The sequence below is a fragment of the Anastrepha obliqua genome, chromosome 2, assembly GCF_027943255.1.
Source record: "Anastrepha obliqua isolate idAnaObli1 chromosome 2, idAnaObli1_1.0, whole genome shotgun sequence".
NCBI classification, from domain to species: Eukaryota; Metazoa; Arthropoda; class Insecta; order Diptera; family Tephritidae; genus Anastrepha; species Anastrepha obliqua.
In genome coordinates, this window is record NC_072893.1 from 31,413,585 (window position 1) to 31,431,172 (window position 17,588).

The following is a 17,588-nucleotide window of genomic DNA, read 5'->3' on the forward strand; positions in this document are numbered from 1 at the left end:
TTTCACCTGGTTTTAATAGCTCGTATCAAATCATACCACGCTGATCCCAGAAAACACACAGCATTGCCTTGCGGCCGAAGCGATTTGGTTTGGCCGTTGTTTTTGGCTTGTGGCCGGGCGGACCATACGATCGTTTACGCTTGGGATTGGAGAAATACACCCATTTTTCATCACCCGTAACGATTCGATGCAAAAAAGACTTCCTTTTAAATCGGGAGAGCAGCTTTCACAAATGGTTTTTCGGTTCTCTTGCTACCTTTCAGTCAGTTCATGCGGCACCCATCTTCCGACCTTTAAATCATGCCCATGTCTTTCAAACGTTTGGAAATTTTTCAAACCACCTGAAGCACTGTGCTCTACTTAGAGCGTGTCCACCATAAGCTTTTATAAGCATTTGATGAGCTTGAGAAGCGTTTCTCTTCAATTGATAACAGAAAATGAACGATGCCCACAAATCGTAGTTGGAAGGCACGAAATTCGACATTTCTAAGAGAGACAAAAATGCAATGTTGTATAAAACGTAACAAACAATGGACTGAATATTGTTGACAGTTGACAGATGAAAAAAACAACACATTTGGGAAGGTTTAAAAATACTCCTAGTGACATCTATGGACTAATAGCTGAAAGTCTCATTTCATAGGTATATACCTAAAGGTGTCTAATACTGCAGGTTTTACTGTAACTGTATGACTATTTCACATATTCGATCATAATTCGATTTCACCTTCTATGCAACGACCCATTTCGGTTTTAACAACATTCTGTGAACTAATTCTGTTGCATGAAAATTAAAGGTTTCGCTGGCATTGCAAATCGATATTATTATTAAACACAACACACACACACCCATACATATATGTAATTGTATGTATCAATAACACGTAAACAACTAAATAAATGCATGCAGCTGTATGTATGTATGTATGTGTGTACATAAGTGCAATTGGCATTACGTGATGAGAACAATCGTATGTGATATTTATAGCGGTAATCCTTTTTGAGCGTTCAACGCCCCAATTCGACAACTTTGACAGCTACAACAATAACAACAGCAGTAACAACGACAACTTCGTTGACAATGACAAAGGATACTACAAAAACATATTTTGCTACACACACACACACACACACACACTCACGCTGACATGCAACACAAATGACGAGGAGGTGGGCTACCGTGGGTGCAAAGGGAGAAGGAATTTTGTTGCTCAGCTGGATTTAATAGTTTTCATGGATTTTCATTTGATGCCTTTGAAGTAATTTCGTGGTAATGTTCGCAACGCAGTTGGACTGCGCGAATAGCCATCCATAACTGTAGCAAATAAATAGTCCATGCGATGTTGTTGGCATTGTTGTTGTTGCAGTTGGTGCTATTGCTGTATTAGTGTTGTATTATTGCTGAAATTTGCTGCACGTACGATTTGTGTTAGGTGCATTCGTATTGTATGTGGCAAACATTAAATTTAATGACCGCTACCGGTGATACGAGTAATACCAAAGCATACACACATACATACATACACACATACATACATACACACATACACACTCACAACGCCACAAGCATGGCAGGAATACGGCAGATGGACGGACAAAAGCACAGATAAACAGACAATCAAGTGAACAGACAAACAGGCCGGTAGACAAAAACACATGCACACATACATACATACACACATATGTAGAAACAAATAACAAGTAGTTGACTAGCATCGAATTGTTTTGGTAGTGTATGCGCTGGGCTAGTAAGAGTATACAGCGGACGGTGGGAAGCCAGCGTTGGGCGCAACGGTGCAAAATGCACATTTATCAATCACAAATGTGGACACATGGAATCATCATTATCATCAGTCAGTCAGTTTATGGCATGCCGACAGGGCAGCGTAGCAGCGTAGCAATGCTAGACACGCTGGTGACTGCCGACTGGCAGCCAGTTGTGTAGCACCAGCAAGCATGAACACCCTTCTGATAGACATGCATGAAGGCATAAATGTAGGCAGGCCTTGTGCGGCAGATACGCCGATATTTGGGCAGAAAACCAACAATGCTGCTTATTTTGTTGGCTGTAAAGGGTACTAATAGTTGAAGCTGCAAGCAGGAAAGCAATGTGAATGTACAGTGACTTATTTTAGTTGTGACTTGAACAGTTCTAGTCCCATATTAAGGGGTTACATACGTCCAGCAGCGCAGAAAATGCGCTGAAAGGAAAACTGTTTTTAGAAGTGATAACAAAAGAAATAAATATAAAAAAATTTTATAAAGGGTGGTTAAATTTCAAGGGCCGATGTTGAATGTGGACCACACCTAAACGTCATAGTTTTTTCTGCATTTCGTTTAACATTTTTCAATTTGAGACTAACTCAATTTGAACCATGGAAAGATACACAATCGAGCAACGCGTTAAAGTTATTCAGGCTTATTATGAAAACCGGCGTTCAAATCAAAATGCATATCGCGCACTTCGTGAGGCACATTTTCACCTCAGTGGATTTGTCAATAAGCAGAATTGCCGTATTTGGGCGAATGATAATCCAAGAGTGATTGCCGAAAAACCAATGCACCCACAAAGAGTGACTGTTTGGTGCGTTTATGGGTCGGCGGCATCATTGGGCCGTATTTTTTCCAAAATGAGGCCAGTCAGGCAATTACTGTGAATAGTGTTCGCTATCGTGAGATGATAACGAACTTTTTATGGCCCGAATTGGAAGATATGGATGTGGACGATATGTGGTTTCAACAGGATGGTGCCACTTGTCACACAGCTAACGAAACAATGGCTCTTTTGCGCGAAAAGTTTGATGGTCGAATAATCTCACGTGGCGGCGATGTCAATTGGCCGTCAATCAATCGTGTGATTTGACACCGTTGGAGTTTTTTCTTTGGGGTTATTTGAAAGAAATGGTGTACATCGATAAGCCAGCAACAATTCAAAAGCTAAAGGATGAGATAATTCGGCACATTAACGGCATAGAACCTCAATTATGCCTCAGCGTCATCGAAAATTCAGACCATCGGATGGAGGTGTGCCGCCGAGGCCGCGGCGGTCATTTGGCCGATATTTTGTTTTATGCGTAATTGAGTAGTACCAGTATTATCATAATGAGGAAAAATGATAATAATTTAAAAAAAAAATTGTATTTTATTCAAAATCAAAACCGGCCCTTAAAACTTAACCACCCTTTATAATACTTTTACCGAGTGATTTGTGAAGTGGATGCTACATCCCATCGGCCGCCGTAGCCGAATGGGTTGGTGCGTGATTACCATTCGGAATTCAGAGAGAGGTCGTTGGTTCGAATCTCGGTGAAAGCAAAATTAATAAAAACATTTTTCTAATAGCGGTCGCCCCTCGGCAGGCAATGGCAAACCTCCGAGTGTATTTCTGCCATGCAAAAGCTCCTCATAAAAATATCTGCCGTTCGGAATCGGCTTGAAACTGTAGGCCCCTCCATTTGCGGAACAACATCAAGACGCACACCACAAATAGAAGGAGGAGCTCGGCCAAACACCTAACAGAAGTGTACGCGCCAATTATTAATTAATTAATTAATGCTACATCCCATCGTAACTCTGTAATAGTCGCTGATTTTATAATTGCATAGATGATCTGTGTACGAAGAGGCATCTCGAGTCGTCTAGTAGAATGATTTCTTAGGTAGTGCATCGACTGATTAAATTTTTCTACCCACTCACTTTTCCTTATCGCATCCGCTTACCACTCATGCTACGTGGGCTAGCGTGCGATGAATTCAAAGGTAGGGAGATATGAGTCGGTAAAAGTTGATCTTTAGAGGAATCTCCTTAAGTTCGGTGGCTTCAGTAGCCACAGCGGTAAGTATCTACTTTCTGCATGCTTTAGTTTTAGGACGATCTTCAATGCCACATAATTTTAGTGAAGTTTATTGCATTTTGTTCGTTGTCTCTATCAAGGAATCTAGCGAACAGATTGTTTATTTCAATACCTGTAAGGTACCCGCTCATTATTTCCATATAACACCTCTGGTTGACTTCGGTCTCAATTAGAAACCACTGTTACGCTTACGTACTTGGAACGGTGGAATGATGGTAGTAGGGATTGCAGGGTTGGGAAATGCAGCCGGGCAATTCGCATGTCTGATGGGCGTATGTATACGTATGTGTATGTGTTGTTGGAGTGCGTGTTGAACAACACGAATTATGGGCACTCGAAACAATGGGATGACGACCCAGCGCACTAAAGCGGCCATCAAATGCACAACAACAAAGCATCTAACAGCAACGGCAGTATGAACATGAGTGAAAACAACAAATAACAACACTGATGAAAGTTTGAACATTAATGCGAACAACACTGGGTGGATCCACATGCGACACGCACACACACACACACACGTGCATGCCTACATGTACGACTGCTTTGAATAGTCAAGCGTACAGTGTTTGCCTCATCAGTCAATAGGCTCTGGAAAATGTTGCTGATCGCTGACTGACCCGTAGCCTGAGCTGCAGCACGAAGCGAACAATGAGGCTGTGAAACGGACCCCGAATAGCTGTTGCGTCGGTTGGTTGCACATTGACAGGCATCCAGTGCGGTGATAATGGCGTGCAAGGACATGCAAGCAGGACATGTGGCAGGAGTTGTTATTGCGTTGGCTGTTTGTGATAGAGACATATGCACTTATGCGTGCATGCAACGGGCAACGAACAACTTGTAACATGCAACGGCGACAGCATTTGAGAGCTGCTTTGCTGAGATGCAATCGAAATGCACCAAATGCAAGATGAATGCTGCCATTCATACAGCCACACACACGCACCAACATACACAGATGTAGTGTCCAGTATGTCCTTGTGGCAACATTGCCATTGCGGGTGGAAATGCAAGCGTAGTCATTGGAAAGTGTTTCGATATGCGTTGCATGCTATTTTTGGGGCTCGCTTTCTCTGGCAAGCAGCGACCGTGAACTGTAACTGTGGCAAATTCGTGAGTGTGTTTGTGTGTTGCCATAGAATTTACGTGCGAATGCACAGGTTTGGCATTTAATGGGTGTTGCATTAGACATATGTGAGTTTACGCGTGTGTATGTAGGTGCCTGTGTGTGTGTTCTATGCGACTTGCCCGTAAAGCTGTACCATTGTTTATATGCCGCGTTGTGCTCAATTGTTGTTCTCAGTCTGTTCGTGTTTTACCTAAAGGTGGAGGTCCTTTTTAGGGAAATATAGTGAACTCATCCTAACGGTGAACACACATACACACAAGTGTGTAGTAGTGGTGGTTTGTTTGCAAGTGCACGTTGGCTCATCTTCCCATTTGGTCATCGGTCTGCATCGATAGACACGACAATGCGGTCATTACGGTTTTGTTCTCTTAAAGCGCGCACTTTTTTTGTGCTTACCATCGATGCTTAAATATTTTCATATTCGTAGCAAGGCGCAGCTGTGATGTACTTTGGGCGTGTTTGTAGTTCATCAGAGGGCCACATGCGCCGCCGTTTAACTTTTCTCACGTCAGTTTTTTCAACTCCAACAGCCCTTATTGCACAGTACGCACGCCTCATACCATTGGGATTCTATAAACTGATGTATCAGCAGTGCTGCACAGAAGTACCAGACAGCACAAAGGTATTATAAATTTGTTCACATAACGGTTGGATGTAACCGTTTAAAGGACTCGAGTTAGATATGAGGGAAATGATGACAGGAGTCGATTTAGCCTTGTCTCCATCCGTCCGTATGTGCTACTCATAACTCGAGTAAAATCTAAAACTAGAAATTTTTTTATATTTTGTATTTAATTTAAATAAATAAGAAAACTGATTTAAAAACAAAAAAAAAAAAAAACAAAAAAGCAGGTGGAAAATTACTCATATTTGGTACAAAAATGAACCCCTAACAAAGAAATACGACGAAACCAATGTTGAGAGGAAGAGGAAGAGACGATTCCACGACAGTCGGTTCTACGTAACCGGAACGACCCAGATTTATATCCGGCCAAGGACTGTTACTTCAGCAGCATGCCCCGTATATGTATGGGGAATGGTTATGCTATTACAACTACAACAATAACAACAACCTAAAAGCAACAACAACAATTATTCCGCACCTTCTGTGTCACTCTCCTGCTCTATCCAGACATAGGCTCGCCTTTTTGGGTAGAAAATCCTTCAATGAATTGGAAGATCTCGGCTCTGTCGGCATTGAGGATCTTAGAAAATGTTTGAAAAGTACACACTGGTTTTAGGAGGGGTAAGAGCAAGTTCCCGGCGGATGAGCCTGAGTGTGTCCCACAGGACAACCGCTTCAACTTAACCTAACCTAATGTGGCCAGATTCACAGTTTTAACTGGAAATCACAGTTTTTTAGAGACCTTTTCCATTTTTTATATCGTAGTACAATTTATAAATACAGTATTTCAGAATTTCAGATTTGAACTAATAAAAGAATGTATCCTCATTTTTTTTTGTTACATCAAAAATCTCAAATAAATTTGAGTGAAATCAAAAACCAATTTGAGGAAATATCCTGATATTTTCACAAACAAATTGAACAAAAGATTTCTTAAAAAAAATTCATTCAAAAATTAACAAAACAGTTTACGAAAAATAATGTGATAGAATTTCATTAAAACAAAGTTTGATTTCTTCTTCTTTAGGGTTAAGGATAAAGATTAATTGGGGTCAGCTCTCGGAGTACATAATCTCCAGATTCTTCGATAATGGCTCGCCTCGGTATTTAAGTTCTCACGCTTCATAACACTTTCGGCCATACACGTTGTGGTTGAGCTGGCTTCCACCTGGGTGCCGACATTTCGGTCTCCTTTAAACTGCCGGAAACGAGCAGCGTATTTTAAGCAGAGATCTTAAAATGCTTAGGGATCGCTGTTGGGAGGGAGACATTAATATTTTTGTCAATGGTCAAGCTGTGATCAAGGCCCTGTCGTCGCCGTATTGCGAAGTGGTTGCCGTGGCGTCGTTTTTGGCCTTCCGCTGCACATGCCCTTATCAGCAAAGACGACTTTCTTGCATTCTTTGCGCAATTTTAAGACTTTCACACGAATGAATCGATTAGGTTCTTTGTCCAACACCATGACCGAGGCTGACCATCTCAACATTTTCATTTCATATATAGGCTAGCATTCGGCTCCTATACATAACAAAATTGAACGTACGGCGGTTTTATATATTTTGTCTTTTAGGTGAAGTGGCATTCTTTTGTCACTAAGCACCCCGGTTAGAGTTTTCACATTTGAACCAGGCCAAATTAACCCTGCGCAGCAGGCCTTCATTAACTTTTCCAGTATTCTTTATAACGGAGCTTAAGTATTTACACATTTAGTGGGCTACCATCTAACAAATTAATGTTCTACGAATGGAGGCACCTACAGTTTTTGTGCTGTCTCGGAACGGCAGATGGTTTTTAATGAGAATATTTTTATGGCAGAAATACAGTCGGAGGTTTGTCATTGCCTTCCGAGGAGCAACCGCTATTAGAAAAAAAAAATTCTATCAATTTGGTGCTTTCAACTCACAGCGGGCTTTGAACGCGCGCAATACCGAATGGTAGTCAGCTTCAATCCACCTTTTATTGTTTAGTTATGTGTAATTGAAACACCTTATCCTATTTGCTTTTAAATTAATTGTTTTTTATTACTTGTGTTTAATAAATTTAAAAAGTTTCGTTTCAAAAAAATTTCTTGTTGTGGAGGTTACAGTTCGAAAATAAAGTTATTTTGGAAATTTGAAAGTTTTCTCAAGAAAGGAAACAACAATCTGGCAACACTGGAATAAAAAACAACAAAAAATAAAATAAACGTAAATGTAAGTAAAATAGTAAAATTTTGAAAAAATGAACTGCCCTCAAACTGTAGTTCTGCTATGAAGAAAATATATAAAAACCATCTTCCTAAATTTGTTTATCTTTTGTTATCACAAATTGCATTTAATAGCAGCAGAGACCCTACTATACTTCCTGCTGCTGCTTTACAAGAGGATAAGTAAAAGAACCTAGTTGAAGACACTTCATTGATCGGGTAGCCAAATGAAAGGATCCAGGGTGGGCACTACTATCTAACTTGCCATCTCATTTTCTCCGCTTTCTACTTCTACTTTCTTCTACTTCGAATATAAGTTTAAGGGTCCATATCACAGAATGAAGCTGGTTGAGCTTAGAAATACTGTAAACTGGGTTATGTGAGCAGAAGTAAGAAAAAAATAATTAAGTGGGGTGTATTACTATTTATATACATGAAGTGTTTATTTATTGAATGCTGGGATTTAAATATCTATTTGTCTGAGTTTCGAAGTCTGACTGGCTTTTCCTGCCAGAGAGTAGGTGGTATAGTACCGCGAAGGCTGATTACAACTCCAAGTTAGGCACATCGTCTGATTGTGCTAACCGGCGCCAGTTGGACACACCAAGTGAAGCCAAGTCCTTCTCCACCAGATCTTTCCAACGTATAAGAGGCCTTCCTCTTCCTCTACTACCACTAGTTGGTACCGCATCGAATACTTGCAGATCCGGCGCGTTTGTATCCATTCGGACGACATGACCCACCCAACGTAGCCGCTGGATCTTTATTCGCTGCGCGATGTCTATGTCGTTGTAAAGCTCATACAGCTCATCGTTCCATCGTCTGCGATATTCGCCGTTGCGAATGTGCAAGGGTCTGCAGAATCTTTCTCTCAAACATTCCAAGCGTCGCTTCATCGGATGTTGCCATCGTCCAAGCTTCTGCGCCATACGTTAGGACGGGCATGATGAGAGTCTTGTAGAGTGTTAGTTTTGTTCGTCGAGAGAGGACTTTACTGCTCAGTTGCCTACTTAGTCCAAAGTAGCACTTGTTGGCAAGAGAGATTCTACGTTGGATTTCAAGGCTGACATTGTTATCGGTGTTAATGCTGGTTCCTAAGTATACGAAGTCCTTTACAACCTCGAAATCATAACTGTCAGCAGTGACGTGGGTGCCGACACGCGAGTGCGCCGACTGGTCAAGGTCAAGGCTTACAAGTTCCAAAAAGCACACGATCTTTCACCCCAGCAAAAAAAAGTTCGGTACTGAAGAGCGAAGGAGTTGTTGCGCTTGCACGAACGTGGCGAATTTCCTAACATTGTGTTTTCTGATGAAACGAATTTCCCATTTGAGCAGTTCATAAACACTCAAAACGATCGTGCTTACTTGACCGAACGCTCATACGAGAATTTGAGCCCACGTATGGACACTCGAAGCAATTTCCCATCGCAAGTAATGGTTTTGGGACCGCAGTGACCGCTGATAGGCGATGGACGCTCTCCAATCGTTTTTATCGAGCCTGCTGCCAAAGTGAATGTGACTTATTATCGGGAAAATGCTTTAGAAGCTGCTTTAAAGCCGTGGACACGCAAACATTTCGGTCGTAGACTATGGACGTTCCAACAGGACTCGGCACCGTCTCATAAAGCTCGTGTGAACCAAGAATCGGTAAAAAATCATGTTCCACGCTTCATTTCGTCCACACAATGGCTTTCGAATTGCCAGACGCAAATCCGAAGGACTATTCTATCTCGACCATTTTGGAGAGCAAGGTGAGGACTAAAAAATATGCCAGTACGAATGCGCTGAAAAAAGCGATTAGACGAGAATGGGCCAAAATACCTCAAGATCACATTCGTGCAGCATGCAACTCATTTTTTGACCATTTGAAGGCTATAGTCAGTATAGTTTTGCCTTGATGGTCATATCGAGCTAAAGTGAATATATTTTAAAATTGTAATCATTTTTGAACAATTTTGTCTTGGAAATCAATAAAAACTAATTTCACACAAAAATGGTGTTTTGAATAGGTAACACTTCATATCACCCTGTAGTCTTGTTGTAAATAATTGTTAAGGGGGGAGCCTGCTAGATTTTTTTTAGAAGGAAAGAAATATTCGATTGAAACGAAACTTTCAGGTTTTATGGTTACATATTTCAACAGTCTTCTCAAATTTTTTCATTAAAATATATGTACTACTGTGGGCAAAAAGTAAGGTGAATTTGGTTGTAAATGAAAAATTTTTATTCATTCTTGTAAATCAATTTCATCCCCTTCAAAATAATCCCCTCTCGATGAAATACATTTATGCCAACGATTTTTCCAATCCCCGAAACATGCCAAATAGTACATTTCCTGTATAGCCATCAGCACCATCTTCGATTCAGCTTTTATCTCCTCAATCGACTCGAAACGCGTTCCCCGAAGAGGTCTCTTGAGTTTTGGGAATAGCCAGAACTCACACGGAGCCAAATCAGGCGAATAAGGTGGTTGCGGAACAATACGCGTGGAATTTTTGACGAAATGGTCACGAGGAACGAGTGCAGTGTGAGACGGTGCATTATCGTGATGCAAAAACCAAGAGTTGTTGGCCCATAATTTTGGTCTTTTTAGACGAATTGCTTCACGTAAATGACGCATAACGCTCAATTAATATTCCTTATTAACAGTTTGGCCAGGTGGAAGGAATTCATAGTCCACCACACCACGAAAATCGAAAAAAACTGTCATCATGACCTTTATTTTTGAACGACTTTGACGTGCTCTTTTCGGTCTAGCCTCGCCTTTAGCACGATATTCGTTTGATTGGCCGTTTGTTTTAGGGTCATAAGCATAAATCCAAGTCTCATCTCCCGTAATGATGCATTTGAGCTTGTCCTAATAGTCTGAAAGCATTGTTTCACACACATCAACGCGACCACTTTTTTCCAAGAAATTGAGAGCTTTCGGTACCAAACGAGATTTGACTTTTCGTAGGCCCAAATGGTCTTTCAAAATGGTTTTCACAGATCCCTCTGATATTCCGATCATATCAGTAAGGTCTTTAACAGTCAACCGACGATTTTTGAGTACTAACTCCTTCACTTTATTGACGTGTTGGTCATCTGTTGACGTCGATGGTCGTGCAGAGCGCTCCAAGTCATCAACACGTTCTCGACGCTTTTTGAAGTCTTTGTACCACTTATAAACATTTTTCAGCAACATGGTCGAATCACCAAATGCCTTCTGCAACATGCTAAACGTTTCCGCAGCCGAAATTTCATTCCGCAAACAAAATTTGATGGCACTTCTCTGCTCAATCAAATCAGACATTGTAAAAATCGAAAAATGCACTCTTGGTCGTTTGGTAAACACAAGCGTAAATATTTTACTGAGAATGACATTCACATGAAAGTTGGCCCAGATGTTATTAACAGTGCTGCCAACTCATGAAAAAAATAACTAGAGCGAAATTTTAATCCCGCGAAGTTTGACAAATAAATTCACCTTACTTTTTGCCCAACCATGTCATATTATGCCTGGTGCAAGCATTATGCCGAGGCGCCTCGAGTGTGCATACCTGCAATTTTCAGCATTTTGGAAAAACAAATTCACTTTATATTGTTTAAAAAGTGGGTTAATCATAACTTTCTTAAGGTTTTTTAAGTTCAACAAGAAGAGAAAATAGTTCCGAATACAATCAATGTTATCTCGTTTCGATAAGACGTTTAACTTTTTCCCTATCTTTCCCGCCAATTAGGAAAAATAAAAAACCGAGAAATCGCATTTCGGGCGATCCGGCCGCTTGTATACCTGCTCGACGCTGGCTCACAATTTCTTCTGTAACTTCGAAAATATTTTGAATTTGCTTCTGAAATTTTGAGGACACATTCTTGGATAGTTTGGGAAGACATTTATGCAAAAAAAAAAAAAAATCGGTTTTTCGAAGCCTCTAAAGCAGGCTGCCCCCTTAAATAAGTTGTTAACGAGGATGTGGTAACAAAACGGTGCGGAAGCGCTAGTTGGATTCTGGATGAATCACCACTCTAACCAACTAACCAACCAGAGTGCTATTGTCGCTCTTTTTACTCTATCCTCGACATTTCACCCCCATTTAAGTTTTCAACAAAGTAAGAACAACCGTTGCTTCACATTTTTTAGTTAACAATTTGTTTATTTGAATTATATGATTTTTTGTTTGCTTTTTGCTTTTTACTTGTTATTTGTTATCATTCACGACTTCTATATTATTTCCGTAATAGTTTTGCTGATAAATATAATATCATATTTATATTATATATATGTATATATATATATATTTATTATATATATATTTACTCATAATTACTTACACATTAAGCTAACACTAAATTCTTCATATATTTTACAATAAATTTTTATAATAATTTTCTCCATACTTCCTCCTAGTGCTTCCTTGCTTTTTTCACTAGTTTGTTTCTCATATTTAAATGTTAATATCAGTTTGTTTTTGCATTGTTTTTTATATTTAATATTACATAAGTTTCACTATTAGCTATAAATTATACAGCTTACAACTACATAGATAAATAAACGAACATAGAGGAAAGTAGTTGGTGTGCAGAGAAACAGGTAAATATTACAAACATACATACATACAAACATTCATATAAAATTTGAAACTAATTAAGCAAAAGTTTTTTTCCTTAGCTTGGTGCGTTGTTTGACAACAGATATAGAATTAAAAAAAAAAAACAAATTAAGTTAATATATATAAAAAGTTAAAAACACTAACAAATTATAGACAAGGATTTGGGCAAAGTTTTTGAAACAAAGCATAAATGCTTGTTGTTTGTTTTTGTTTTGTGGTACATTTTAGCAAAAATTATTTGTTACACATTCAAAATGGATTTTCGTTTGTTTTCATTTTACATATTTACTAATTTTAAATTTTTCTGGGGGGTTTTGATATTTCTTTTTTCTTTTATTTAAGTGCCACAAATGTATGCTTCGGGATTATCGAGTTCTTTTTACACAAAATACAAATAGGCTTAGCTTAGATGCTTGTGTGTGAGCTATTTGTTTAATTTTATTTATTTATTTCATGCTGGAGCGGTATTTATGTAGCTGTGTTTTTTATTTAAAATAAATTTCTTTTATTTGGCCCTTTTACGGCTGGCTTTCAACTCTGCATTCGCTACTTTCACATGAAAAGGTCGGCTTGTTGCAATGCGCTTCTCCCGCGCGTGTGAGTTGCGCTTGCATGTGTGTGTGTGTGTAGGTATGTAGGTGTGCCAACTTTTCCATTTGCAATATTTTATCAGTTTTCCATTTGATATAATTTACAGTGTGCATCGCGCAATGTAGGAATGCAGTAATGCAGCAATTGGCCGCCATTTTGTTTTACTTGATCGTCCGTTGTTAGTTGTTGCTGCTGTTGCCTAGCTTCATCACCATTGTTCCAGCAACTCCAATTGCTCTGGCGGCAGCACTTCTTGTTTTAGTTGCAATTGTTGTTCTTGCTCTTGTTGTTCTTGGTGTTGTTGTGCTTGCTGTGTCTGCTGTTCGGTCGACAGCAAGATCGCTGCCATGACTTCAGCTTGTGATGACGCTGTTGGCGGCAGCAGCGTTGTCGACGACGGCGCTGGCGGCTGTAAATGCATTTGCGCTTGATGCTGATGGTGGTGGTGTTGTTGTTGTTGCTGTTGCTGTTGCTGTTGAAGATGCTGTTGCTGTTGCTGCATTCGCTGTTGTGCGCTCAATGTTTTGAGCAGCAGCAGCCGATTGGCCAATTGTTTTGTATATTACCAAACCAGTCCCTCATTTTGCATATTCGATGGCTCACTGAAGTTCGCCGCTGTTAGAAATTCCGGTGATGCTGAGCGCGGGCCATTCGGTTGTTGTTGTTGTTGCTGCTGTTGTGCTTGTTGTTGTGCCTGTTGTTGCGCAGCAAGTAGATGTTCAGGAGGTGGTGGTGGTCCACCAGCCGATTGTATGCTCATCGGTGGGCCACCAGCTTGACTGAGGAATTGCGATTCGGGCGTAAGACCGAATTCATTCACCATTGGTATGGGGCCTGTATGATCCATGGGTCCACCTGTAGTAGAGAGAGAGAGTAGAAAAGAAGAGGGTATGAGTACTGAGTAAGAGAGAAACTGATGGTATAGTGTTTTTTTGGAGAATTCTTAGAAATTGTCATAAATTAAGAGCAGACAAGTGTTTTTAGAGATTTTGTTTAAATTCCTTTCACTCAGTGTTTGCTGAGCTGCGCCATCTTCGCTAAGGGTGCACTATCTACCTAGCGAGCTTGGCAGGCTGAGAGAGGCTACAGATGGGACAAAACTGATGTTCCACAGCCTCTATCAGCTTGAAACGAGTTAAAATAAACTAAGTATACCTCGATTAATTCCAAGCGTGTTTATAGTGGACCGAAAGTTTTCATTGACGCTTCTCATCAGAAAAAAAATGATATGAGCATTTTATTCCAGATCGATTTCTTCCGCAATAGTGGCTCTCTTAGAGTGAAATATACGATGAATTCCTTATGGAAAACTAACTGTTTCACTCTGAGCTCACAGAAATAATTTGTTTTACCTTTGAACTGTTTTTATTTGTGCTTCTCTTGTTAATTTGAGATGGTAAAAACCGTCTCGAAAAACGAAAAGAGCGCCTTATCATCCTCGTCCTTGTATATGGCACAGAAGCAGAAGCAGAAGAGAGAGCACTAGGAACGTTCGAGAGAAAAATTCTCCCAAAAATCTTTGCTCCTCTTCGAGTAGACGAAAATGAGTTCCACATTCAATGGAACAGCGAGCTGTGTGAGCTATACCGAGATGTGGATATAGTGAAGCGTAGCGGCTTCATTGGCTTGGCGATGTCTCGAGGATAAACGTGCTTCGGCAAGGCAGTCCTTCGACTGGTGGACGACTTGAAAGAGAAAGACTTAATCTCCGTTGGGGAAAAGAAGTGAGCAGCACTCGGTGTCATCAATGGGCGCCAGCAAGCAGCGAACTGAGCTCGCGCAATGTTTTAGATTCGGCTAAAACCGACATACGAGTATAAGTAAGTAAACAAGTCAAAGTTGTGAAAATAAGTTTCAGCCGCTTCAAAATTAATAAAAAAGAAAACGCTTACACCTCCCGATTGTTTTCTCAAAACTCTAAGCTTAACCATAATTCGAGCGTTTAGTTTTCTTCCTTTCCAAGATTTTCTTTCATTTAGGTAGGTAGGTTGGGGGTTGTCGTAGCGACATACTTAGACCTTTCGCAGGTCCATTGTGATACCACTGGAGCTTATCCTTACCCTACGTGTTCCTTTTCAAACCATCCGGTAGCTTTAATAAACGAGCAGAGCTTCATTAGTCTTAGATGCGTTATGTCCGCTACATCGGTTAAAAATGCTATATCAAGAGTGCGCAGCCTTCTTCCATTTAAGATTTGACAAATTCTTTCAAACTTAAAGTGTGCGATATTCATGTGCAACGGGCATATGAACAAAAAAAGTGATATTTTCGTACTGGGTCACAAACCGATGGATACTTTTACACACTGCCCTTCTCACCTTTTACACACTACCCGTCCCACCTTTTACACACTACCCTTCTCACCTTTACTCTAATTCCAACTTAAAAATTCGTTGCGCAACGTACCTGGTGTATTAAATGGCATCGGCCCACCAGGATGTCCTGGGAAGAACGGTCCATCGTGCGGATGGAATGGTGGTCCACCGTAACCAAACTCAAATTTGCCATCAGCCGCGAAATAGGGGAAGCCAGGACCATCATCGAGACCACCAGGTGAGAGATTCATGGGAAAGCCGCGCATTTTACGCGCACCGCCAAAGAACGGTGGACGTCCCATGCTGGTGATTTGCTTCATGCGTCGCTCCTTGGAACGTTTATTCTGGAACCAAACCTGCACAAGAGAAAAGAAAAACGAGAAAAGGGAAAAATACAATTAAAAAAATATACGAGTGAAAATGGATGCAGGTGGTGAAGACTTAGTAAGCCTAGAAAAGTATATATTCATCCTATAAGCTGACGAGTGCGATACGCATTGGAGCGTTTAATGCACGAACTCACACACACACTAGCAGTTAGTTTGCAAAAACAAAAAAACATAAAAGCGGCGGATGCGCTCATTTAAGTTGCATGCCTGCCAATGTTGGTGGTTGCGGTGAAACCATGCCTGGCCACCAAATGGTCATTCGGACGGTTGCTCGGCAGCCTGAATGTTATGAATTAGTAATGGTATTTCGGGACATGGGAAACTACATTAAAATGCGCTCGCTTACAACCCAAAGCAGGCGAATAGTAGTGGGTCTTTTATGCTTGCGCATGGGTATCCTTTGTTTTCTATTTTGTATGCTTTTGTTTATTTCCGCGCTGCAAAGTCAGCATCAGCAAGTAACTACCAAGCAAGCAAGCAAGCAGTCATAGAGCGCCTGCCAGTGTCCACTGCGCAAAGCGCGTTGAGCATGTCGACGCCACAGACGAAGACAACAACGAAGACGACGAAGTTAAAGTCAGGCCAAGTCAAGTGTGTTGGCAGGTTTATGTACTAACTCGCTGAACTTGGCTAACAATAAAAACAACTACGATAAAGTTTTAACAACGGCTGTAGCAGCGCACACAACAGCAACAACAGCAAGAACAATAACAACAACAACAACAATATGAACGCAGCGCATGGCTATGTAGCGCTACTTTTGTATATGTTGATCCCACATCATCAACGCTTGTGAGATTATAAAATTTTATGATCTTCACAATCGGTTCGCATCGTTTATCGCTCGTTTTTGTGCTTATTGTAATTTGCGTTGTTGCTGGTGTTGTTACTGCTGGTGTTATTGCTGTAGCTGTTGTTTTGCATTTATTGCCTGGTTTGTTGTTGCACATTTTATACGGTAGGAAATACATGGATAATTGCTCGCACTCAGCATTCACAAGCCGCAACGCAGCAGACGACCAGCATTCATATCCACGAAGAAAGGATTTAATTTCCTTTTTTATATTTTTCTTTATGCTCTTTGCGTATGCGAATATACATCCGTACGAGTATGTCCGGGCAGTCATAAAAAGTTGACGCGCGCATTTCGATCGTGGCCAGTGTCTATGAGAGCGCCCTTAACCTCCTTTTGCCAGAGCTGGGTGTTCATAGGAAGTTGTGCGACAGTGTTTTAAATTGCATTTTCTAATATTATGAAAAACTAAGTTACTATGAATTTCGAGCATCGCACTGTCCCTTGGTAATATTTGCCACTGCTCATTAATTTAATTCATTACGGGGACCCGGTGGTCTAGAAATTTCAAAAAATCGTTTTTTTGTTTTTTCGCTATTTCGAAAGTATAGTCTTCTATAGTATCTTAAGAATATATTGTGAAATTTTCATGCGGAAATTCTCAGTATTATAGCTTCCGCAGCCCATTAACTCGGTAGAGAGCGGCCCCCGCGATCCTGCAACACAAACTTTAAACTCATTCCTCTCAAAACGACTTTTTTAGGCCTGGTGTTGTCAAAAAAAAAAAACTATTCAACCGACACCGTCAACCGTCTGAATTTTAATATGTTGTTAACAACATCAATGGCTATCGCCCATACTAGAATCATATTATTATTTCAATTATTTCTTATTTTTTTTTATTAAAAAACTGAAAAAACCCCGATTTTTCAAAATCGCGCCATTTTGTCAAATTTGTGTTTTCTTATTCTAGTACGGGACATAGCTACAGATATACTGATTAATAATTTTTTTGGTTTTTGTGTTTCAGATAAATAGAAGAGCCAAAATCGACAATACCGTTCAGGTCCAATTTTTCGGGAGGGTCAACTTCAGCGCAATTTTTTAAATTAGTAAAAT

At 40.3% G+C, this 17,588-nt stretch overlaps 1 protein-coding gene across 1 annotated transcript in view; it reads right to left on the minus strand.

The window, feature by feature from the left end:
- Window positions 1–13,534: 13,534 nt before the first annotated feature.
- LOC129238584 (LIM/homeobox protein Lhx1) overlaps window positions 13,535–17,588 on the minus strand; it is a 58,993-nt gene continuing 54,939 nt past the window's right edge. The window contains exons 3-4 of the mRNA XM_054873654.1: window positions 15,379–15,643; window positions 13,535–13,827 (exon numbers count right to left, since the gene is read on the minus strand). Of these exons, the coding sequence (XP_054729629.1) occupies window positions 13,535–13,827; window positions 15,379–15,643 (558 nt within the window). The remainder of the gene's footprint in view (window positions 13,828–15,378; window positions 15,644–17,588) is intronic.